The following is a 26,736-nucleotide window of genomic DNA, read 5'->3' on the forward strand; positions in this document are numbered from 1 at the left end:
TGTGTAAGGTGCTCAGCCCTGGAATACCCTGAGAATTCAGAGTACGATCAATAGGTGTCACTGTCACTTACTAGTCTGCAACCTGACGTCTTTTAGAGGACCTTCTTTGCTTCAGATGAAATCCGTATGACAGCACATTCAGTGCAGAGCAGGTGTATTGCTCTGCCAAATCTCATCCACGTCTATGAACAGCAGTTGTGATTTTTTTATTTGCAGATAGCTTACTGTCCCCTGAATTCTAAACGCAGGGCATCATTGCTCTGAGTTCTTTTGAAAATCACATCATTAGTTCCAGAGATGTTGGCAAGTTGTGTGCATCGTTATACTAAAAGGATTAATATTTTTGTGTTACACTGTAGAATGATCAGGTTCTGTCAAACAAGTTGAATTATCTCTTCATACTTTTAATAAATCACTGTTTATAAAAATAAGGTAGTGTTTCATGATTTTGACTCTTCTAGAAATCGGAATCTCCAAAGAAGAGGCACTGGAAGCATTACAGGTTGTGAGGCAGGAATGTCACGGGGATGCAGCAAGGGCTGCTGGGGGATCAGGTGCCACCAGAAAGTGCACAGCACTGGAACTTCTGGAAGAAGAGCAAGCCCAGGGCTTCATCATCACCTTTTGCTCAGCACTAGACAATATTCTGGGAGGTGGTGTGCAACTAACAAAAATCACCGAGATCTGTGGAGCGCCTGGCGTTGGGAAAACACAGCTATGGTATTTTCTTTTTAGATTACTTTTGTGCAACTGCGAATCACTTTTCTTTGTTTAGTTTAGCTATGAAGAGAGTTCATTTTTCTTGTCATGAGTGCAATCTTTGATTCTTATACAGCACTATAAATGTAATAATGATAATGGCTGTACTGCTTCCTGTTCCATATATTCCTCAGCAGAAATGTCACTTCAGGAGTGAGTTTGGAGGGGAGAGCTTTGTGATGTAAATATTTATCCTTTTTCTGTTTCCCATGGCAGTATGCAGTTGGCAGTAGACGTGCAGATCCCAGAATGCTTTGGAGGCGTAGCTGGAGAAGCTGTGTTCATTGATACCGAAGGAAGTTTTATGGTAGACAGAGTAGTGGATATTGCAACTGCCTGTGTGCAGCATTGCCAGCTTATTGCTGAAGCTCATCAAGAAGAAGGTACGTTGCTCAGTCGTTTCTTTCTGCCTATTAGGCTAGGATCTGAGTGAAACAAGAGTCTCATAGGCTGCAGTTCTACAGTTTGAGGGTTTCAGCAGCAATGCTGGCTTGAGGAGTTCTTGCTGCCAGCCTTTCATTTCCACCTGTACGTATCATACCCTGAATTGCGTCAGCATGTGGAGCCATGCTGCAGACTGAGCTGATCTACTTTAAGAATAATTCTTTCTCTACATGATGATTTGTGGCTTTTTTAGGTATATGGGTTTTTTGGCTTTTGCTTTTTTTTTTTTTTTAAGCACTTTAATGATCGAATTTACAGCAAAACCCAAACACAACTCTGTCAGCAAAACTGAGGGATAATGTGCTGCAACGCAGGGACAGGAAGAGCAGCTGGGGAAGGAGAAGAGGAATGGTAGAATTTCTTAAGGCAGTGTTGCTGCTGAAGCCCCATATTGTAAAACTGTAGCTGGAATTCAGCGTCTTCATAAGGTCAATATAGCCAGGTTGCATTTAATGAAGAGTTTTATTCTATAAGTCTTCAGTGTGTTGGGGATACTGACACAACTTTTATGTTACTGTTAGAGTATTTTATGCAGCAAACTTCTGTTTGAACAGAGGTAAAAGGACACCATATTAAATGAGCTACTGCCTGTACATTAAACAATGGATGATTAATAGTCACTGTTGTCCTGTAGTGTTCTGGCTTGAAAATGATTTGCTGGAAAAGTTCTTTTTTCAGAAATAAATTTTTCATTTTTGGAGCACTCCCTTGGAGGCTCCGGTGTATCTGTGTGCAAATGCTGAGATAGCATCTGCTCACCACCTTCTTGACTTTCAAGCCAGATGGAAGGTATGTTTCCCACACTCTTTACCTTGACTGTTTCTGTTTCTCGGGCTTTTGCTGTTGCTATATGTGGAAGGCATAGTTTGGTAGAACGATAAAAGTAGCAATATGCTAGTACAGACTTCTGACTCATTTACTCATCTATTTATTTGTTCTCAGATCATCTAAAAGCTTTGGAGACTTTCTGTCTTGAAAGTATCCTTTCTCACATATATTACTTCCGTTGCCGTGACTACATAGAGCTTCTTGCACAGGTCTACCTCCTCCCAGACTTTCTTTCAGAGCATTCAAAGGTAAGGGTTATTGCAGATTTATCGGAAGATACCACTCATCTTCACACTAAAGATTTTCAGGGATGTTCATCTGTTATAGTAAGAGTAACATGAGTAACACCTTGGTACCTCATCAGCTTGGCAGTAATATATTGGCTGATGCCAGAGTACAAACGTAAAGCTTGCTTGCTTGTTTGCTTTTTCATTCCCATCCCAATTACTCTCAGAGTGATTTGCTTTTGCTACCATCACTGCTGCCATCATCCTGATTCTCCACTTCAAGGTGAGGATACTGGATCTATGTTGCCACATGTTGTTACGTTTCTATGAGCACTGAGTTACCAACCATCACAAAACTGCTTTACAAAAGAGTCTCTGAGCCAGGTGTGCATGTGATGACCACGATGCAGGGGGATCAGAAAGGCTTAGTGCCTTTTTTGTCCTAGAAGATCACTGAGGACCAGAAGCATCCTGCACCATCTTGGCATCCAAAAAGTGACTCTTCTTTCCAATACATCTTCTGTTGCTACAAGCAACCAGAGTCTGCAGCTTGACTCTTGGGTGGACTACAGCCAAAAAGTTTCCTAGTACCTAGTTCCTTAGTGAAATGCTATTGTAAGGCAGATTTTCACCACCTCCCTTCCAGATTTCTAGATCTGCACAGCAGATCTCTCCCTATCAGGATTTGGGGAAGGTGATTTGTGCTTTATTCTAACGGAGCACAAATCAGTGTTGTTTAGTTAGATTGTCTTTTGCATGTCATTTCCATTTTTGGAAGCTGTTATGTTCTTGAAAGCACAGATGGGAGTCTTACTTTTGCTTGGTGTAGTCTAGTATTTCCCTTTCTCTGCCAGGTACTAACGGTGCCCTGTTGTGTTTGCTCTTGTGGAAAGTACATGGCTTCATTAGCACAGTTACATTGGGCTGCAGTTCTCTGGTACCATCTGTGCTGATTATCTGTGCTTGGCTTGGAGCCTGAAATACTGAAGGTTGCAGGAGAACCATAAGACCTTCTGGTGATTCCTTGGACAGGCTATAAGTGACTTGACAGATTGCTCATTGCAGTCCAGGTCTCATTAAAATTAGTCTCATCCCTGTGTGCAGACCTGGAGCTGAGACTGGGACCACTGGAAACCTCCAGGTTTTAGGTTTTTTTTGAGAGACATAGTTGTAGAGAGTGTCATTTGGAAATACGAATTAGTATGAGATCTTGTTAATAATATGAGAAAGACCAATAATATGAAGACGACTATGTTAGGAAATATTCTTGTTGTAATTAGCATAATTCTTTAAGGTAGTAGAGACAAACGACATGGAGAAGACATGTGTTACCAAGCTTTCTCTATATAGCCTACTTTTGAATACTTTAAGTCTGTTTGTTTGCTATTTTATAAGTGCAACTGGGAGAAAATAAAGTAAATTGCATCCTGGATATATTCATCTGATAAACAAGTTACATAACTATGTATACATTCCTTTCTAGCATGAGTCATGTTTATACTGTTAAACTGATTGTTCTTAAAGTCAAAAAATTATGCATGAGGAAGATGTACAGGCTTATAGAAAAGAATTTGCAGGAAGGAGGAAAAATGAGAAAACAGAAGAATATCTTATTTTAATTCTAACTATTTAATCTTCTTTTTCAAATTAAGATTTTTTTTTTTTTTTTTTTTTCAGTTGGAGGCCCAGGGCTATTTCACAGGGTGATGTTTGCTGCAGGCTTGTATGCTCCAGCCACAAAGCTACTTCCCAGTAATAAGTTAAATCAATAATCCAGAAAATCATAGAATCATAGAATGGTTTGGGTTGGAAGGGACCTTAAAGATCATCTAGTTCCCACCCCCTTGCCATGGGCAGGGACACCTTCCTCTAGATCAGGTTGCTCAAAGCCCCATCCAACCTGGCCTTGAACACTTCCAGGGATGGGGCATGCACAACTTCTGTGGGCAACCTGTTCCAGTGTCTCACCACCCTCAGTTTTCTCATGTTGTTTCCAATTTGTTATCTTGTGCATTAATGCAAGAACCTGTAGATACCTGGGATTTGAGTGACATCTGAACATGCAAACACTGTAAGACTATCCATTTCCCTTCAGTATTTCAGACAAACTTGGGTCATCAAAACAGCTACAACAAATGAAGTTAGAATAAATCAGAATCCCAGACTAATGTTTATATAGTGTCTTGAGGGTGATGAGCCAGCAGCAGCATTGTGCTCTAGCTTCAGCTAATGATTTCTACAAAAGAAATAATTCAGCAAAGCAAACATCTTCAGGCAAGATAGATGCTCGGTTCCATTGCATAGTGTCTGGAATATCTTTAAGCATCTGTTAAAAACCATGTTTCTCAGATAGTTCACTGATAGAAGCCTTAGAATCTGATGAGTTATCTTAACAGTGACTGCAGACAGCATGTATTCTAGTTTTGGTTTGGATTTTATTTTTTGAAGGGAGAAGGTGAAATAAATTAGTGTTTGTGGAGGGTTGATTGAAGTACAATCCTGATGTTTAATGATTTTTTTTCTCCAGCTTCTCTTCTGCAAGGTTTTAAGTCCAGCTTTGTTACTTTGTATTCCGTACCAGGTGCTGCAGAGATAAGTCAGCTAGCTGTAAGTGAGTGAGCTCTGAAACTGGAAACAGTCGGAAGGGCAGCTCTGTGCTGAGTTAACTAAAGGGAGAGCTTAGTACAGCATTTTGTTTAAGCTAGTGCAGCTATGGTCTGAGCTAGTATCTATGCATAATGCAGTACTGCACTTAGCAAGTGTACTAGTGTGTTTGGAGCTTGAGGCTCTTTGCACTCTTGTGGAGTGCTGATTGTCTCCGATATATATAGAGAGAGACAATAGGTGTTACACTGTCATGCGCATCTGAGTATGAAATAAAAGGTTGTCATCACCTTATATAAAACATTCCAGTGCACTTCAGAAGAGGTCTTACTGCTTTTTGTCATCTGTTTGTAGGATAGTAATGGTAGTTCTTCCTTTTCTTCTGCATTTAGGTCCGACTAGTGGTAGTTGATGGAATTGCATTTCCTTTTCGCCATGACTTTGAGGACCTCTCGCTTCGAACAAGGCTTTTGAATGGTCTGGCACAACAGCTGATCATCATAGCAAATGATCATAAATCAGCAGTAAGTCTGGGGCGGGTTTAAATCACAAAAGATGCTACTTTGGAATAAATACATTACAAAGAATTAAGGAAATGTGATTTGTGATCGTCTGTAAACAGCAAAATAAAACTGCAAGAATGTCCTCTACATTCTTGCCAGTTTGGTTAGTAAACATAGATGGATCGCACAGACAAAACTGTGCAGGTGGAAAATTCGCAGACCTGCCAAAATAAGTAAAATTTGCATTAAAAGCATTCTGTGGATCTTGATTAAATGGTAGCATATCAATTTGTCATGCTGTTTCACATCATCTTCTTTAACAATTTGGTTGGACAAGGAATGCTCCTTTGGTGACTTTTACCTACAAAGCTCGCGCGTTAAAATACATCAGAGTATTTAGCCGTTCCAACATAATTTTCCACTCTTTGTTTAAAATTAAACTACTGTCTTAGTAGAGGAACTGTTCTTAGGGAGGAAAACCACTTTATCTGCTAGTTTGGCTTGCTCTTCTGGCATCCATGGAAACCCATAGCTTCCTTCCTGGGGCATTGTTTCTACGTCATTTATGCCAATATGGAGGCCAGCAAATCTGCAGCCGCAGCCAGCAGATGGCACTCAGAAGCTACATCTGTTCCAGAAGTTGTTTTGGCAAGTCTTTTACAGCACAGAAGAGCATTGTTCAGGAATTAGAGCTTACACAGTCTCAAAATGGTGCTTCTGCCTGTAACTGTTTCCAGGTGACTTGCAACCTTGTCACCCCCAACTCTCTCCCGCAGTTGGCTTTTGTTCCTTACTGCTAAAAATAAGCCTCCCCTTGTGTTTCCTCTGATAGCTGCAGGAAAAAACATTCCGCCTGGGTTAGGCGATTGTGCTTGCTGCTGAAAGCATACCCTCTCTCTTGCCTTGGCATGAATTATAAAGCTTCTTCCTGCTGGTGTCGGCACCAGGGGAGGCGAATGTTGTATGACTGCTTGATTTGCACAGCCTCCAGTTTACTGAGTGCTTTCACTCATAAATTGGGTACCTGGTGACCTTGAACACGAGCAGTTGTCATTGTACAGTTGTTTTTTCTTTGGTCAGGGGAGACATGTATAACTTATTTCTATTGAACAAGTGAGCAGTTTAGTACAAACGCTTGCTAAGTAACCACTTGCTAAAGAAGTGATCAATCACAGAGCTTCAGAAATTATTTAGCTCAGAGTGGCCTTCTTGTTAGTTTTTGAGTTAGTTCCTCATAGCTTGCAAGCAATCTAAATTCAGCTTGCATGCCGGAGATTGCTTGTTGGGCAGCAAAGCTGGGCAGTCTGAATGCTCTAATATGGTAGGAAGTAAGTTTCTTTAGTTTCTAAAGCTGAACTCGGTGGGTTGTGCTAGGATGCCCAGACCAGCCCTTCTCCAGCAGTGAGGTGGGGAGCCTGTTTGGGGCTGTTATCATCCGTATATGAGTTACTTCTCTAAAATACGCAATATATGTCTTGGGGCTTTCAGCTGTGTAAATGTCTTGGTGTGTGCCCTGGGTGCTCAGTGGAATTGCTTGCTCTAGCACACTTTTCTAACTGTTCAAACAGGAATCATACAAGCATGTCAAACAATGAAAACCTCTAGGGTTTAAGATAGGTACAATCTTTTATTTTTCATTTTTAATGAACTTTGCAATTAATATTCCTGGCTCTTTTCTGTCTCACCCACCCCCACTTCTACCAGGGATCTAACCTAGACTGTCTGTGAACCTCCTACGAGTGATTTGTGCTGCGAAAACACTCCCCCGCGCTGTCTGTTCACTTTCATTCTGCTTTGTATTGTACCCACTTGCGCATTTTTAGACTACAAGGTGCAGAAATTCTGTTAATCACTAGGCTTATGCATGTTTTGAGCAGCACCACCAAGTTCATTTATGCCACACTGACTGAAATCTATCTCTTCATAGAAGGCTAGTACAAGTCATGTGCATCTAAATACAGATCCAAACAGTATTTAGTACAGATACGGTGGAATAAAGTTGGATAGAGTTTGCATCCCTTAGGAAGGGAGAAATTTAGGTTTCTTTAAAGTCTTGAATGAAAGAAATCTACCTTCTATGCAAATTGAAAATACATTTTGCAGGGTTCTCTTATTTTGTTTTGGCTATTGAGGAAAGATGAGGCACCTTTACAGTTTCTTCTTGTTAACACAAAAGCTTCATTACAGTAGGCAAGAGTTTTGCCCGAGTAACTTGATAAAAGCTTTTTGAAAAATCCCTCTCTTCCCTCCCACCAGTATGCTTCTTTTCTAGAGATTTTCTTGTTTTTTCTGCTTTGTTTCCTCTTTTAGGTAGTTCTGACAAACCAAATGACAACAAGGATTGGACAAAGCCAGTCCATATTGGTACCTGCTTTAGGTAGGTGTTTAGCTTGTGAGTTGAAACTGAGTTAATCTTCAAATATATGACTTCCTTTCTTTTGGCATCGTGTACAAAGGAAGTGAAATTGTTTGCTGAACTTCTGCAGTGTAGCAGAATCCATGGTGAAACTATTAGGCCCATCTGGAACTGCTAACATTGTAGTGTTACATATAGTAGTGCTTACCTATGTCAGCATTGTAATTCTAATTAGCAACTATCAAATTTTATTCTAAACTCAAACAGGGAGTGCAGATTAGAATCCTGGTTTAGATTTTTGAAAAGGGATTACAAATATTTTTAAAAGCCACGACGTTTTCAGATTGCAGAAACTCACAGATTGAGAGTGTTGATGGATTTTTTTTTTTTTTTCCTTTTTAAACCAAAATTTTTAATATTAAGCTCGATACCAGATCTATCAGTATTCCTTAAGATGACTGAATCACCCTTTACGGGGAAGCACTAGGTACTAAGAACTCTCTGAGTAACTAGGTTTTTAGACGTGCAGCTAATGTATTGCAGCCTTCCCCTGAGGATCTTAGGCTGTGGAGTTACCTCTATTCCAGCTGCAGCTGTGTCAGCTAAGGAGGCCACTACCCCTGCTGGAGGTCACTGCCGCATCCTATATGCTGGCTGAGCTGTTTATGTGATTGTCTCCCAATCCGTTTCTGCCAAAAGTGGGCCAGGTAAGCTTGAGCTATTTAAATAATAAGTAAACCTCTGATAAATCAGGTAATTTAGGCTGAAATTGGCTAGTGAATGATCATGCAAAAAATGTAGGGATAGACCTGGGGGCAGTAAACCTCTAGCAAAAATGTGGTGATGAACCGGTTAAAGCACTAACAGAAGAACACAGCTTACTGGTTGCAGACCTCAAACTATGCTGTAATTTCCTAAATTCCCTGAGAATCATTCACTGCCTCTACAAAACAGTTTAAATTGTTTATTTTGCCATTACACTTGAACACATTCCATTAATTATTTGCAAAGGCGTTTTATGTTTGCTGCATAGCTGGAACTCTCTACCCATTGCTTTCTACAGTTATGATGTAAAGGGAAGTTCTATGTGGGATCCTCAACTACAGCCTGCCCATAGTGAGTTTAAGTGTTTTTTATAGGCTGCTCCATTTTGCTCTGTAATGAGCAGAGTACCTCATATAGACTCTTCTGCTGCGGTCACAAGGGAAAATAGAACAGTTCTTCTGAAGTAGAGATTTTGACAAATAAGAAAAACCTCAGTATTTAAATCTTATTTCAGGTTGTAACTTTGTATTATTTTATGATGCACTTAAAGGGCACAAATTCTCTGTCCACAGCTTCAGTTTCTATGAACTAAGTAATGATTCCCGTGTTCTGGAGGGGAGGGAGAAGGGGACAGTAAAAAGGCAAAGATGTTCTCAGTGTCTGTACAGGCATTGAACCATTTGGCACAGATGTAAGATAGAATGAACAAATGCAGACCATCTCTTTCGAGAATGCGAAGAATGTGGAATTTTGAGCTGTGCACGCAGATAAAGACCCAGCTTCCAGTATCTGACCCTTTTTGTCATTTTTGCCTCTTGCTCTCTGATGTATTATTTTTGGCAGCCTTTCTGGCTACAAACTCTACTAAAGCTAATAGATTCTGTCTTTTTTCAATAGCCAGCGTTGTTTGAGAGCTGTTGTGTTTATTAAGTCATAGAGACGGTAAAGAATATGAAGACATCCAGAGTAGGTTATAGTTCAAAGATATCATGTATTGTCTTGTGCATATTTTCTTTTACAAACATTTGATTTGACATAACCTCATATGGACCATAAACTGATTGCGACTCTCACCAGAATATGTGTGTAACCACATAGTATTGCTAAACTGAGTAGTGTGTACTCTTGCAAAAATGAAACTTTGTACCAGTTGGTAAAATATTTAAGCTAAGAGATACTCCCCTCATCCTAAACAGCAATATCTCAAGTTGAGCATTTCAGAGTGGTACAAAGCTGTTTTCATTCATGTGAATTTATTCCATAGACTTGGTGCAAGTGTTGAGCTGGTGGATTACAAGGTGATTTTTACGACCCACTCTGAAGGGGTGCTATTTCAACACTCTCATCGTAAAGGCTAAAGAACCTCCTACTCTCCATGGTTGGTTGTAGCCAAAGGAAATATTGAGGGAGGGGTCAGCAGCAAAACCCCAAGTAAAATCAATCCTATTGCCTCCCCTAAATAGGTTTTTCCGCTGTTGATTGGTAAGCCTTAGAAACAGCCTTTTCTAAGATTTCACAAGAGCGTTAATCTCTAAACTCTTATTCAGCTTCCTAGCAGAAGGGAAGTTCTTAATTATGGGGGGGGGAAAAAAAAAGCACAGATGCTGCAAGGTATTAAATCAAGAGCTTTATGAAGCTTCCTTTCCCACTAGTGATAGCTAAGCTGGGTGTTCCTAGACATTTCTACTGGATATATTTAGAAAGGAGGTCAAATATTAATCTACAGCTAGTTTAACTCAGAAATATCTCATTTTACAGTAGCATTTTTCTCTCGTATTTGGTACAGTTGGAAACATTCTGGTGTGGAATTTGTACCCATTGTAAAATGTGTTTTGATCTCTGACTTGGAACCGTATCTGGTAGCCAAAATCTTTAATCTGAACTTAGATATAGTGCAGCAAGGTCTGGCAAGATGCCTACAGGGTCTAGGTCTTCATTACAGTTGAGTCATTTTTTTTCTTCTCTGTGCTATAATGAATACCAGAGCACATGGGGCATGTGGGGCTGGTGACATGATGGAGACCAGCAAGTGATTCAGAAGTTACAAGGCTATGTGCAGGTGAATAGGAGAGGCTTGCAGCGCTAAACCAAAATGACTGTTTTAAAATGCAATCCGTCTTTGCACTACTTACTGTCTCCTGGGATAAACAGAGGAAAACACCCAGTAAAACTGTCTGTAAAATGACTGAGCTTGTGGTCAGGTGTGAACTCAAAAGTAGGACTGTTTCCCCTGAAATAGGATAAACCAAACTTCCTTCTCTCTTTCCACCACACCCCCCCGCCCCTTGCTTTTGGTTGTGTTCTTTTGCATTTTGCTGTCAGAAGCAGAAGACTGCTTCAGGGGCCCTTAATACTTGAATAATTATTGACTTTCTCACAAAGCTTGTATCCCAAAGGGAGTGATGTTTGCTCATAATTATGCCTGAGAGACAGAATATCGCAATTTTGAAGTAGGATTTAGACAAACTCACTAGACTTCTTCAGTAGTAATTAGAAAAAATCTTTTCCTCATGCTGCCTCTGTTTTCAAGATTTGTCTAGTACCTGTCCTTTATTAGGTATATATAAAATCTTTCTACAAATATGGAAGTATTGCATCAAGCTTTCTATAAAACACACTGTGGGTACAGAGGTTATTCCTTGTCTCAGTATATTTGATAAACTAGTTGTGAAATCATTGCACATACGAAAAAGATGTGATTCGTTACTGCAAGAAAGGTATATATGTTTTAATCATGGGGCTTTTTTGGAAGACTGGTCTAATTTCAGTTCAGTTTACTGATGATGCTGCTGTTCTAGGAGATAAATAAAATGGCTTGTCATTTTGTGTCACTCAGGGGAAAGCTGGGGACATGCTGCTACTGTCCGTTTAATCTTTCACTGGGACAACAGTCAGAGGTAAGTGAAAGTGTAGGCCAGTAAGGTACATACTAATACTGACAAGTGTGACGTTGAGAATCTTTTTCAGACTGGCCTTAGTGGCCAAGCAGGGATTTGAATTTGACTTCTCGCCTGGGTCTGCCACGTCCCAGGCTACTGAGGCTCAAGAAGAGCTTTCTAGTTCAGCCTAAGACAGTGCGGGATGGACTGTCATGCTCCTCCTCCTTACCATGGTCAGCTTGCTGCAGTGCTGTACTTTCTTTCTGACGAGATGCCATGTCTCATCAAAATATGATGTCCTAATGGCAGTTGCTCAGACACAAGAATTTAGGATCTGGTGGTTAAGTAGAAATTTTTTTTTTTACTGTCTGCATTTTGTAAGCAGGGAGTAGAATTTTTTTGCTTCAGTCTTTTAGGCCCCAGTCAGTATAAAGCCAAAGATGCCAGAGAAGGCTTTCCACCTAAATAGTGATTCTCAGGAGGACAGACCGTAGGCCTACTGACCCCTGAGCCTCAGTGGCAGCCATTGGACCTTTCTGCTTTTGAATGCAGCAGGATGGTTCTGCAAAACTGGACAGCTATGCAGATACCAAGTTACAATGACCTGCAGAAAGGTAGAAAGAGAGCTGTGTTTACTCCCAATGCAGAGCTGACTCATGGAGGATGATTTTAGAAGCCCAAAGGAATGAGGATGACCCTTCTAAAAACAGTATGAAGTTCTGTCTGCTGCAATGAGATCTGTTCTGTTTCCTGGTTCTTTTTTCCCCTCTTCACTATATTGCAAGCTCACTCCTCTTTCCTGGTCAGTTAAATTTGTCTTGTGTATAGAATCACAATGCAGCAACTTGAGATTGAGAAGCCTTGCTTCAATTCCCTAATCTTCTGCAAACAGTGAACAAAAATGCTACTGGAATGTTATTGTGCATAGTTTTGCTTGTTAAACTTGAAAGAGAAATGCAGTGACACTTTCTTGTTGAGTTTTGGTTTTTAAATTCTAAGTTTGAAGGCAATGCAGAATGATTACAGCAGGCTGTTTAATTTGGAGTTAACATCACTGATTAGTTAACAGCCTTTATAAGACAGAAGTTGCATCAACATAATGATTGCAGAGTGAACAAAAGTTAATTTTATATATCAAAAGTAAAGAGCTTTTTTCTTCTGCACCACAGCTAGGAAGGTTGTAGATACAGGTTCCAGAAAACAAGCCAAAGATAGAGAAATGTGGTTTATTTATTGTTCTAAATATGTAGCTAATATGGAGCAGGGCCTGCAGAAGCATAGCAATTCCGATTACAACTGCCTGTCTGTAAAAAGCAGAAATAGCTATATTCTGCTGCATTTTTACATGAACTACCTGATGATCCATCATGGTTTTGTTGTTCTTGGTTTCATATTAGGTTATTGAGGCACAAAGATGACCATCTGAGAATCCATTTGCCTTTTTTTTTTTTTTTTTTAAATTGTGCTTTGGCCAAATATGATACCTGTCTCTTTCTTTCTCTCTACTGCTGCAAATATCAGAGATTAATTATAAGGGTTCTCATTGCTGTGAGGAAAGATCCTGTTGAGTCAGAAGCACAGAGCAGAGCTCCATCTGAGCGCTTGTAAAAGCATGGCTTCTGCAGCTTCAGATTTAGGCTATTTTGTAAAGTATAACCCACCACTTAAATGTTCTGAGGAATTCCCTGTGTAGTTAATGTGAAGTGGCAGTGTTCCTCAGGCTGTAATTACGTGCTCTCTAATAGAATGGCACCTCAGGGAGGAAAAAAAAAACCCAAAATAATTAACGGGATCTTTGGCAGGGTGTCTTGATACAGAGAGCAGAACACTTCTATATTGGCTTTCCATAAGTGTAAGTTTTGGGGAGGTGGGCATGGTGCAGACTAGCAGCCCTGGGACTGGTTGAAAAATCCCTTGCTTTTGCGCTGCTTTGCAATCTTCTATCTATATTATGCAAGCATCTATTGGGCTAGGTGCTGTATAAGCACAAATCAAGATGCATTGCTTAGAGTCTAAATGCACAAAATCAAGGAAGAGTTAGAGGAGAAATACAAGGGAAACGATTTTCTCAAGGTTATGCTGTATGTCAGTGGCAAGGTCAGGCTTAGAAATAGAACATCTTATTCTCATTCTCCATCCACTAGGTTATATTGCCAGGCTTGTGAAATCTCTAGAAAAAACCTCCCTAGAAGTATTTGAATTCTTGAGGGTATCTCCCAACTTTCAGAGGTCAATGAACAAATGATTGCTTAATGGAGTAGGAAAGAGTTGTGCTCAAAACCTTTTTTGTTTGCATTTTAAGAAAGCGGCATTTGGAATTAATTCATAATGAATATTGTTCCAAAAATGTGATCAAATACTGTAATGAAACAAGGCTAATTAATCATTCACTCTTTTTAGTAGGTCTACATTGTATTTGAGCTGACAGGTCATGTAAGGATGGGAGTTTGGCATCCACAGTTTAAATGACCTATATGAAAATACATACATAAGAATTCCACTTGTCACCTACCCCATGATTGTGGGAAAACTTGGGTCTGGTCATTTGGTTACTTGGAATTTTTATTATTGTATTCACTAATCATAATTATCTGGTTTTTGTTTAACCAGGTTGGCAACGTTGTACAAATCACCGAGTCAGAAGGAGTCAACCGTACCATATCACATTACAGTTAGTATTTCTTTTGGGATGGAGATACAGAGATGGGAGCAAATTGTTAGCTGTAAAGGAATTTTCAGACACGTAGACAAATCTGAGAATGATGTTTGCTTTCTTAGTGTTGCCTCTCAGTTGCCTTCTGAAGGGAACCAGTAATACTGGGATGTCTCCAAGTTTATGAATATTTAGCACCTTTTCCCTTTAGAAAAATGACCCGGCATGTTAGTCCTCTTAGAGTTAAAACATTTTGATTTCCAGATCAAATTTACAGGCAGCCTGTCCCCATCTGTTCTTGTGTTAGTACTGCTTATTTTGTCTGCCCTTGATGTTAACTTTTGGCCTAAGTGCAATCACAGAGAACAATCATGCACTCTCTGAGCCTTCATTTTGGGAGACTTGAAAAAGCCAAGCTGTTTTCTCCCTTGTCAGGCAGGTTGTTGTTTCCTTAGTAGCTCTTCTCTGCATCTGTTGCAGTTGGGTTTATCTTTTTAGGACAAGGGTGACCAGAATCATACATGAGGTCTCACCAGTGCTTTGTGCCATACATATTTCCACATCTCTGCTTTAAGTGCATTGCCTGATATAACTTTGGTTTTATTTCTCTCTTTCATAGCTCCATCCTAGTGGTGACCCTATGACCAGCCAATATATACAGATTTTTCTCTTCTGTCACTATCATATGAGGAGCTTCCAGCTTATGGCTGAAGTCCTTATTCATCCCTAGTTAAATCCTGTGATTATTTTCTTTTGTGGAGTGCTTAGATACATATTAATGAGAATACATACTGTCTAAGCTGTATTTAGGTTTAAAAAAATCCCACCACTCGACTCATATCTTGAAATGTCAGATACATAGGTACATGCCATCACTATTTGCTATGTGTCCTCATGGAAACACGTTGCCATAGCATTTCCTGCAGATTTTAATGCTGCCATAAGATGAGATCTTCAAACTATTGAACAGAAATCAGGTTTTTTTTTCACTGCTGAATGTACTCACCTGAACAGAAGCAATACTGCAAACATATATATATTCTTAGTTCTATAAAGACTGGAAGGGTAAGTGGGACTACATCCCAAGGTTGTTTGGATCATGTGATGTGAGTGTGCAGCCCTTTCTCTCCAGCTGACAAACAGATGGATTTTCTCTTAGACAGTTTAATTGCCTTTTCCTTTCAGTTTTATATGCATTATAAAACAGCTATGCTCTCTTCTTCAGTGTGAACGCACACAATCTTGAGATACAGTCAAGGGTGTAACCTAATCAAAAATTAGTTAAAACTTAAGATTATCCCTGTGTTTTTTCCCCTTAATCCTGTTGAGCTGCTTCAGCAGACGGCTTCTGTAAGTAAAAAAATGTATTATCGCTGTTTCTTTCATGAAATTCAGGTCTATGGTAACAGTCTGCTGTTATCATTTCTCATTCCCATCTCCATAGTTAAACTGCAAGATGTAAATACATGTCCAATGTTTCCAAATCTGATCTAGCACATCTATGTATAACCAGCATACAAAAAAAGATAATTAAAAAAATAATAAATTCCTCAAGCCTAGATCCTCAAAGATGTTTAGGCTTATGCAAATTAGATAATTTGGTACCATTGACAAACTGGCTGTTCAGTGCCTGTAAGCCGATGGAGAAGTGTGTAACTTAGTGACCGAGCTCTAGTTCTTTTTCAGCTGTATCCTTTCCAGCATACTGGCAAGTTGGTCACGACTCTGAGCAAGTGTGGAAGTTGTGGAACACCTATCAAATGAAATAGAGTTTCTTTCACAGGCTGATAAGGATTCATTCTTAAATGCAGAGTATAGAAATGTAAATCGATTTATGCAAAAGGGAGTAAGTAGATCATCTGATTCACCTAAATTTCCCAGGTAATGTGACCTGATTATTTCATCGTGAAAGATAAGAGACGCAGGACCTGTATTCTGGGTAGGAATTGTCAGTATTTCCCTGAACTGTGGAGGGTCTGCCAGACTAGCAATGAGAATACCGCTCAAGTAATAAAGCCATCTACCTTTGTCAATCTTGATGCAGCCTGTAGATGCCAGAAGACGTTAAAGAACAATTCAAAATGACTATAGACTATCTGAGCTTTGTAGGTCCTTGGTTCCTTTAGCCACGTTCTCGCCATCTAAAACCACTAACAACCACAAATACACACAAAATTCTTGTATTTTTGAGGCACTATGCCCAGAAGGTACATGCCTGTATCTAGATGGAAAACATCCATACTAAGCAGCCTCCTTTATCATGTTTTGGCCTTTATAACCATTGGAATGCTTCCGCTGGGAGTCTAGCATGCTGGATTAAGTGGATTCTTGGCTACAGATCCACCTTTGTGCCTAAGGGAAACGGCAGAGATTAGATGCAAGCAGAGTGAAACACTAAACTTGAAGATTCCCCATTATGCTATTTAGAATAACACTTGAGTTGCTTATAATAGCAGAGGGACTGCACAAATTCTGCCCTTGTGGCACCTCTTGCTGTTTGTTCCTTAAAAAACAGCAGGCTGTGTGAGGTGAGGCATTTAGAAATAGAAATACAGAGATGGGAGACGTAAGCAAAACATTTCTGTTTGGTTTGGTTTGGTTTTGGATTGATCTTGGTGAGGGACACACTGGCATTTTAAAAAAGTCACGTCTGATAGTAATTGTATGTGCTTTTTCACACTGCACCAACCTAAAATGTCAGCTTTCTTGAAATGCTCTCAGCCCCATATTGTCTCTACCTGAGCATTTAGGATCCCCAAAGCAATTTCTTTTTCTGATTAACCCCTTTTCCTCTGTAAGTCTGCACTGCAGTGGGAGTCTTCACTGAGCTGTCAGCAGCATTTGTCTGGAGATGGGAAGACAGACAGTTGGAGGCTTCACATAACATCTCAGTATCTCTATCTGCATTGATGACATGTTTAACTAACTGATCTTCCAGATCTTTCATACTTCAAAATCTTTTAAAATCATGAAATTGTGAGCTAAGGTAACAGAAAATACGAATGGTACTAAGCCAAATAGATCACTTTAAGCTCTCTACTGAGTAGCAGCATCTAGTTTTCACTTCTACATTTAGTTTTTGGCAGTTAAAGGTTCTCATCCCATTGTGTCCCATAAATTACTATGCTGGGACAGTCTTCACAGTCTAGAGACTGATTCAGATATGCTGTTCTCTTACAACGTCTTATTGATGTTTTCTGTTCATTAAGTAGACACATGAAACAAAAATATCCTAGGTTTTAGAAATTCACAGTTTTGTTTCTGAAAATGACTGAGGCAATTAATCCAGTCATCTCCTTGCTTCTGTGGGAGCTTGAATAAGGGCTGAAGGATGTGGCTTTTAATTTATTTAAATAGGCAACATAAGTTAATTTACAGAGAAGCAGTGCTTCATAGCCATAGGGGTTATTAGTGGTAAAATGAAAATTATAGCCTGGTTGGTGAACATAAAATATCTTTAAAAATAAAATGAGGAGACACAGTTACTAGTCGGCATGTGTGTTGAAAAGCTTGCAGTTCTGAGCCTAGCCTGGTCTATAAACATTCTGTGGCTGCTCATCTAAAATAAATGACGGTATCATACCTTATTCTGATCTGGGAACTAGTTACTCATACTTTATATCCATAGAAGTGTTATCACATGATTTTGCTTATATGTTACAGTCTCATGGCTTCCGAGATGTGCAGCCTCCAGCTGTCACTCAAAATGCAGAATATACTGAAATGAACCCTCGCAAACGGCCACGGAGAGAAGAGGAAAAGTAATAGCGATTCAAAAGTTGAATGTTAAAAAATGCGTGCTACATGAGAACAGTTGCATAGTGAACATGCAACCAAAGGTAGCCTGAGAGACTGTAACTTAAATTCCTGCTCTGGACATTATTTTAACATTAAGACTGCAATATGCAAATTTCTATCGCAGGAAATTCCTTTGTGTATGGCATAATTTTATGTTTATAATAAAAATCTATGTTTTCTATAACAAGAGGCTTCATCTTTTTGGGGGGAGATGGAGAATACAACTACTTCTTTTTACTCTGGGTAAAAAAACAATGAAATGTGAGCATCTAATACAGTACATTTAATGACACAGGTCTTGATCACTCATCTGGTTTTGTGTGTATCTGAATTTTAACAAGGTTTCATGCAGCAGTCTGCTCACATGCCTCAGACCAGGGCAGAAGGCAGTGGAGCTGCTGATGGATGCTTTAAGATAAATACATGCGTAAATGCTGTGCCAGATTGGGGCATTAGCCCTTACCTGCTGCAAAGTCCTTGATCAAGGACAATCAAAGCACTGTTGGAACTTCTCATTTATCTTGTAGTGGTAACAATAGAGATGCAAGACTAGCTCTGAAGGACAAAAGATTTAATCCGGTATGGTAATTTTATGTTCCTATCTTAGTAAGTAAGAATATTTTACCATCACTCAAGCTTGAACCAAACTGCTGCATAGCTCTTAGCTTCCATGTTCTTCTTTTACCAAAGCATTCAGAATGAAGATTCTGTAATCAGGATCTGTTTTGTTTGTGGCTTTAATAAAGAGGAAACCCAGGCTTCTTAGACACCAGCAATATATTAGCAGCTCCAGAATCTAAACCAAGTGAAAGAATGAATGTACACTGAAAATACAGCAGGGATTTGTCCTCTTTTTATTAAGAGAAGACAAATCGATTATTAGAGGAGAAGAAAGGTACTGCAGTGCAAAATAGTAATTCAATTATGAGAAGTGTTTGTCTGTACACATGCACACATATGACCCATTCTGGTATAGTGCTTGATAATGTTATAGCTGAGGAAACTCAGCCAGCAGGCTAAATGGAGAATTCAAGTTGTGGGAGTCACTATCTTTAATTTTTAACTTAGTAACACCAAACTGACTTTGACTTGAAACAAAATTCAGAGCTGAATCTGAGTCACAAAATCTCTCTATTCAAAAAGCTGCAAAAGAGGTGACAGTGATTTTTGGATCATTATAGTGTTTAGATATAAATTAAATAAAAGGAAAAGTATTCAATTGCCATGCAGCAAACTGGGCTGTGTCAAAACTTAAAAACTGTGAGTCAGGGAGAAGCTCTGAAGCAAGCATGACATAGAGGAAGAAAGGCAGTGGGATTTGTGACTCAGACAAACATTTCAATGCAGGAGACACAGGCAAACAAAAGGATCCTACTGCATGTGATGTCAGCAAGCAAATGCTCCATTTGGGAATAATGGCTTCCTACGTATTGCAGTGCAAGAGGAGGGGGGAGCTAGCACAGCACACATTCCTACGTAGCCACAAGGAAAACCATCCATTAAGAATGCTGTAGCAATATTTTAAGAAGCACTGCTGGTTACTAGTGATAGCTGCTATCTAATGTGTTTGATATTTATGGAAAAATCCATTTCTCTCAATTTATTGTGTTCTGATTTAATATCCTTAACACATTCTTCCATGTACAAGGAGAGTAAGGACATGTCTCCAATATACTATTAATTTCAGCTGACTCCAGTTTTTTATTTTGTTTGTAGTAGAGTAGCATCCAGAAGCCCCAGCTGAGATGCTGATGCTGTTATACCAAGATAAATTGCTTTGTCTGAGTAAATGTTAGATCTTCCAGTATTCCAGGCATCATTACCAAAATAAAAAAATTGCGTAGTTACTGGTTAACAGTGGGAGTTACAAACATCCAAAGGAAGCACTGGAGGCTCTCTATGCTGAGATTTTTTAATTTTTTTTTTTTAATTGAAGCTATTATAAAAATCAGCTCTGCAGACCAGAACTGGAGAGAAAGATCTGTTGGCAGAGACAAAATTAGATTAAATGAGCCAGATTTCGTTCTCATCTGCTGGAGACAAGGAAGCTGTTCCAGGCTTAAAATTGCGTATTAAGAAAGAATTTGACCGTTGCCTCACCAATAAATCTTCTGTGGCAAGTTGATATTTTCTTACATGTGCTTGGAATTCTCTTGCATTTCACAGCATCAGTGCACAATAGTGAGTGACATGAGAGGATTTTATGACTGCACAAAAAGTAAGATTCTAACTAGCAAACGTCACGGCACTGAATCAAAAATAAAATAGGTTGTTTGATTTGCTGCTTAAGTCACAGTTTTCTGAAAGCCAAGAGCTTTAACTATCATGCTGAGTTTAAAATTATTCCATCTTGTAGGGTTGACATTTACTTGTGTAAGAACCTGCTTCGTCACCACAACAATACAGTATCTACTACAGGGCTTGGCAACAGGAAAGCACTGTGGTCACAGTATACTTCTCAAGCCCAGAATCCTGCTTTGAAACACTTCAGTTTGGACAGGGAAAATAACAATTTATTTCTTCCTGATTGTATGTGTTCTGCGCCTTTTTCATTATGAACCACTGAGAAACCAACTAGCTTCCAACTAGAATAAATTTAAGAAAACACAGAGAAAAAATAGCTTAACTGAAGGTAAGAAGGTGTAGCCAAGGTTCAAGTTACGCAATCAAACAGTCTTGTATTGAAGTCAATTACAAACTGGTTGTTTAATGTGGAAGGAGATTCAGCTGCTAACCTGAATGTTGAATACAGTGCTGAGAAATGTACGTTTAAAATATAATATCCATTTTTCTGTTGAATTTCAGTTACTGTTCCTTTGGTTATTTTGGGGGGACTAAACTTAGATCAGGTTTATTCTAAGGTATTTTATGGACTAACGACAAGGGTGAAAGGCTTACTGCCTGCCTTTTTAACTCCACCTTTTTCTGAACAAAAGAAGATATGTGAGTTGGAAGGACAAGTCATTGTTTTCCAATCTCAGAAGAGATTGTCTTTACCACGTGCGGGATCATAATTATTTAGAAAGGCACATTAAGCTGCATTATACTGTTTTAACACATACTAATTCTACAGGAAATATATTTGATTAAGTTTTGAAGTATGGTTTGATGCTTTCTTTTCCTAAGACAGAGTACCTTGAGGGAAATTGAATAAACAGAGCGCTTACATTGCAGTAACACAAATATTACAACAGAGTACATAAGGGAAATAATACTTCTTTTTACAGGATGAGAACCAGGGAAGTTAACCTGTGATTCCCAAACCAGTTCAAGCACAACGGCCACACAAGAGTATACACACAGAAGCTTGGCTGTAGGGGAATGTGAGCCACCGGCTGCCAGAGCTGGCAGCATCTTAGGGCCGCCAAGCAGCCTGCCCAGCCCTCCTCCGCACCAGTCCTCCCCTTGACTCGGGGAACCAGTGCCAGCTGCTACCTGCTCCTGGGCTTCCCCTCTCCCTGGCTCCTCAGGCTGCGTACTCAACGTCTTGTGGCTTCTTGCCATAGAGTCATTTTGGATGATTAGGGTGAGGAGAGTTGGCTTCCCTTGGCTAGTGCTAGGTTTCTGCATTAACGTTCTATACTGAAGAATGAAATCACCGGGAACTGGCCCCCTTCCCAGTACTGAATTTCACCCACAAATGCACCCACTGTTAAACTGTAAGCTACTGTCTTTCTTCTTACAAGCAAGAAATACTCGTACAATATGCACTATCTATTTATTAGAGAATCTAAGCTCTGCATAGTTTTAACTGTATCTATAGAAATAATAAATGGTATTAAAAGCAATAGTTCAATCACTATACAAGCAGTAAAAATGTTAGCTTATATGCTGAAAGGATGCATAGAAAAGTATGTATTTTACTAAGTCATTCTTCAAGAATTATAGCTAATACTGTTCATTTTATTACAAGAATTACTTGCCATTGATTTAAATGGAGCCTTAGAAGCATCAGGATTTAAAAAAAAAACCAAAACACATTTCAGTTTCAAACAATGAGAAAGGGGAATGTTTAAAATATAAAATATCTAGCAACGTATATAGGAAAGTAAAAAGGAAACTCTACAGACCTCAATAAATGGTTCTAATTGGATCTGGATGCTTTTCTCAAAGCCTCCAAACATGCTGTTCGAATACCTGCTCAGTTTGGTATCTCACATTGCATTATTTTGGAGTTTTAAATTTATGACATGTATCCTTCTAATACTCTAATTTATTTAGTGTGAACCACCGCAATTTTAGCAACACAGTTACAACTACACTTACTTAGTGATTCTTTTTGTATTATATATGTTGCTAAAATAAAATGTTTTGGACTAAAGAACAAGTTGTCTCCTTAGCATGAAAATTATGCCTATAAAGTCAATATGAGATTGTAACATAATTTGTAACACTTTTTTTTACTGTATAAGCTTACTACACATTTGACTGTAAATGTTATGGAATACATCACATAAATGTATCTCTTTAAAAGTCATTTATTCATTCATTATTTTGTATAATTAACACAAATTTCTGTGGCTAAATCATAGCATTTAAGACTGTTCAAAAAAGCTAGCATCAGCTGCATACATACTTTAAAGTCTGTGAATCCTACCGTTCAATTTTATCTGTACTCTTACAGCACATACATTACAATAATAATGGCCAGAGTCTGGACACAACAGTGCTTGGTTTCTGGTACTCATGCAAGTGGCTGGGGTTTTTTAATTTTTTTTTTTTTTTTTTAAGAGACATTTCTAAGTAGGTGACTGTAAAATTCAAGGACTTGTGACTGGAGCAGGATATCACAGAATCAGGAATCTAATCTACAGTAAGATGATGAACAAGTCATTTAAAGTAAGTCTGTGGAAGAACCAATATAATTTTTTAAATCCCACTAGGCACCTGCCTTAACAAGCCTGGCTTAAATTTTGCTCTCATTTTAGGATGAACTTCACGCTCCACCCAAAAGGGCAGAATATGCACACACTGTTAAATCCCTAGAAAAGAGTATAAATGGTATGTAAGTAGTACACCATTTTGTATTGCCTCCTCTGAGCAAAAGTGAGCTTCAGGCTTAGGAATTCCAGTAGTGCTATATTGACACAGTATGGTACTGTGGGACTTCAGCCTCAGATGAAATGTGTTGCAAAAATGGAAAGTACAGAGGAAGGGCCTGGCACAGTAACACTTCCAGCAAGCTCTGTTGTTTGCTGATATCCAGGAGGTCTGCGCCCCTCATCTCCGTTTAGCAGTAAAAGGAAATTATGATAATGCAGAGTGATTGCTGAAGTGGATCAACCTTAACAAGAAGATAGTGGAGTCTGGTGTGCTCCTGCCTGCAGGATGATCTCATGATTTGACAACATCCAGACCATATTACTAAGTGTTATGTGGTCAGCTGTGTTTTGCTGAGGCAATCCCATGGGCACTAATCTGCAGGCACACTGGAATCAGTCAGTCAAAGGTTTTATGATGTAACAAATTTTGTCTTTGCCTTTGTTATCGGGAAACAAGGTATGTTTTGCTATACCTGCTTTGACAGTGTTCCAAACCTCTTTAGTCATTTTGAAGGGCTCAGCTTTTCATTAGTTCTTTCTTCCACATACTTTTCTCCAACAGATTTCCAAATCTGACTAAATAGGCATGGACTAATATCCTGTTTCTTACTATTGCTATTCAGAGAACCCCCTTTCTAAACAGGGGTCTGAATGGAAGGCTGAAAATGGAATTTTCCTTTGGAATGGGATTGGAAATTTCCATGACAGCTGGAAGTGGGATTCAGGCCTGAAATCCTGTGTTTTGCAATGGATGTGGGTATTTCAGAATGATCTTTGACTATTAAACTGGAAAAGCTGACTTGACCTCAAAACCCTTTTCTTTTAGAAAGAAAAAAAAAAAGGCAAGAGAAAGAAATAGAGATAAGGACTTTGGTATTTAAGAACATCCTAATACAGTACTTATTATGGTAAAGGAGCCAATAAAGTTATTATGTTTCTTAAAACTGCAGATGAACAAAGACTGAATGTAAGAAAATTAACTGGAGCTTGATGCAGCTTATCAATAAGAGCCTTCTCACTGTATTCTTTTCAAATTCTTGCTGATCTTACTATTAAGCAATTGAAATTATTTTAGTGAATTGAACAATAATTATCTCATTGAGTTTGAAGACATATATATTCACATTCACAAGGTGACTGATATTGATCATGTGAATACATATAAAGAATTTTATTCTCTTTCAACAGTATATTGCAAGCATCATTTCATGTATTAGCCCATATACAACACTACATTCAACAGCAGACGTGCCTTCAAAATGAGAACAGCCAAAGGCTTGGAAACACTTGCTCTTCTGGTGGTTTCATCTGGCCAGGAAAACAGAATATAGCTTCTAAAATTACTTCTGGTTTATTGCAAAAGCCCTACTTTTTAAAGAGATCACTTTAGAAATGCAATTTATTTACCATTGGGCTTTCCCATTAAACTCTTTTGTATGGTATTGGAATGTATATCATAGGTATATTAAATATTGTCAAATCATTCTTAATGCCCCTACACGTTTTCTACTTGTCAGTGTACAGGAATCACTTCCAAAGGTTACAAAAGATTTAAAAGCACTTCTTTTTGCACTCCATACAATTCAGGTCACCTCCCCAGGGCCTGCCCAAATCCTGCTTATTTCTCACCAGCAAAATGAGAAAGAGGAAGACACCATTTTAAAGCTAAAATAAAACAAATTTCTTCCAAAACAACACTGTAAAACCGTCTTTAAAAAAAAAAAAAAAAAAGCAACATGATGAAGCTGGAAAGCATACAAACACCTGTGTTTCCTTCTCAAGTCAGGTGCAAGTCCTACCCTCTCTTTGACAATATGTTGCAAACCAATGATTTCAGAGTCAAAATTTTATGAATTGTGATTTTATTCCATCCACCTAACCTCATCACATAGGAACCATTCATACTGCTGCTACCCAGCAATCCAGAGTGCACTGAGGCATTCTAAATTTAGCTTCCAGAGTTACTGAACACTAAAAACATTTCGTAATAGTACCAAACACACCTCTCATAGTTCAGTGCTTTACTTGATAATACATTGTATTTAGAGCTTCCTTTTCTGGACAGCAGTAAGTAACAGCGGGGCTACCTTCTGTGGTAATTGCCCACCCCACTGTCTCCACACAGCGAAGTGATAGCAGGTTCCTGGCTGCCTAACTTAGCCATACCACCCACAGCTACCATATGTTCCACATTGCAGGTTAATAAGAATGGTTTTTCACCTTTCCCTCCCAGAAACAAATGTCAGCATGGCTTAGAGCCATAAGCTCTTTATTTAATATTGAAGCAAAACAATACTAACTTGACCGTAGTGCCAAAACTTGACAAAGTATCCCGAGTACAAAGTTCTACTCTATTTCATTTTAATTAGTGTCCTTTGCAATTAGACAAATGATGAAAAGCACATGGGGACTGCCAAGATGAATCAAGGACATCTGGTAACTTTAACATTTCAACATGAAACAGAGTAGGTATTACTCTCAGAATCTCTCATGTGCTGTTTGAAACAACTAAAAAAATAGACAATTAACAAAAATTTAAGATGACTATCTAAATGCTTTTGAATCTTTTCTTGGATAGTTTTAATTGCTGTTTGTCATACACAATGAATCTGCTGTTACTTCCCTAAGATATTGTTATAATAGGCATTTTTAGAATTGAGATCATATTACACTAAGATTATCTGGATTATAGTTCCTTAGAAACTTCAACTGCCTCTGAATTACTAGTGAAAAACAACTAATCATTAACTTAAAACTGCTTTTTTGATACTTGCATTGATACGTGTTCTCTTGAGGTTTGTGACTCACTGATGATGCAGTACACACAAACCTAAAAAAAAAAAAACAAACCACCACAAAATCCAGCAATGACATCATCAGCTGCAACTGTGGGCTACCTCTTCAAAAAGAACTGCAATATTTTTTACCACTCAAACCCACCTGGCATTCCTAAATAAATGAATGTTAAATTGAAAATGTATAAATGGTATACTGAAAAAAAATACTTAGAGGTATTCTTTCAGGAGAAGCTATGAATTTCCTGTCACTTTAATAGCTTTTGGCTGTGAAAGACTAAGACTAACTGTGACAATCACATTTTTAACTCTCATGGCTTTTACATATTCACAAGATTGCAATATGATCCGTCAATGCAGTGGCCAGAAATATTCTAAAATTAGTTTGGCTCTGAAATAACAATTCACCAAACAGAAGACAGATTTACAGCAGCACCTGACATGCAGAGGTAATTACTACAATGCAGAGAACAACAGGTTTCAGCAAGCTACTGTCCTTGTTATAATCCATTAACATTTGAGAATATTTTTGCATATGAGGCTTGTGATTTGGCCATTTTTCAAGGTATATCTGACATTAAGAACATCGTTCCCTCCCATGTGTACAAGCTATTTAAAACATGTGGCAATTATACCTGTTTCATTGTTGGTATTTATGGACCTGATAGCTCTGAAAATAGCTTTTGAGCAGCAATGAAGGAAACAAGACAAAATGCCTTTCACAAATGAAAGACGTTTATTAGACAGCAGCAGAATATCAACTACAGTTTGTCTCCCACTGACTGGCTATAACTTTTAAGTTTCATTCAGTGTAACATCTTCAGCTATTTATGAAGTCCCCTTTGCCAGAACATCGAATGTGTAGATATCATGTAATGTATCATTTGTGAATCCATATTGCTATTCATACACCGATCTTGAACGTAAATTAGCGTCAGAAGTTTTGGAAATGGGCAGATACGACCCCAAAGCTCCCCTTCCCGGGGAGCAGTTGGAAAGGCAAGGGTTGAGGAGCTGGCGGCTCGCAGCCCCACCGCCGCGGCAGGTGCGGGGAGCTCGGCCCGGGCCCCACACGACAGACCC

At 38.9% G+C, this 26,736-nt stretch overlaps 1 protein-coding gene across 1 annotated transcript; it reads left to right on the top strand.

Moving 5' to 3' along the window:
* Positions 1 to 461: 461 nt before the first annotated feature.
* Positions 462 to 18,002, top strand: RAD51C (RAD51 paralog C; the record flags this gene model as incomplete). Its single annotated transcript, XM_009572623.1, has 8 exons — positions 462 to 720; positions 976 to 1,142; positions 2,146 to 2,279; positions 5,255 to 5,386; positions 7,676 to 7,742; positions 11,323 to 11,383; positions 13,976 to 14,036; positions 17,682 to 18,002. Coding segments are annotated over 8 exons (983 nt in total), but the record flags the coding sequence as incomplete, so codon positions are not given.
* Positions 18,003 to 26,736: the final 8,734 nt, after the last annotated feature.

This window comes from Fulmarus glacialis, unplaced genomic scaffold (assembly GCF_000690835.1).
Source record: "Fulmarus glacialis isolate BGI_N327 unplaced genomic scaffold, ASM69083v1 scaffold28842, whole genome shotgun sequence".
Lineage (NCBI taxonomy): Eukaryota > Metazoa > Chordata > Aves > Procellariiformes > Procellariidae > Fulmarus > Fulmarus glacialis.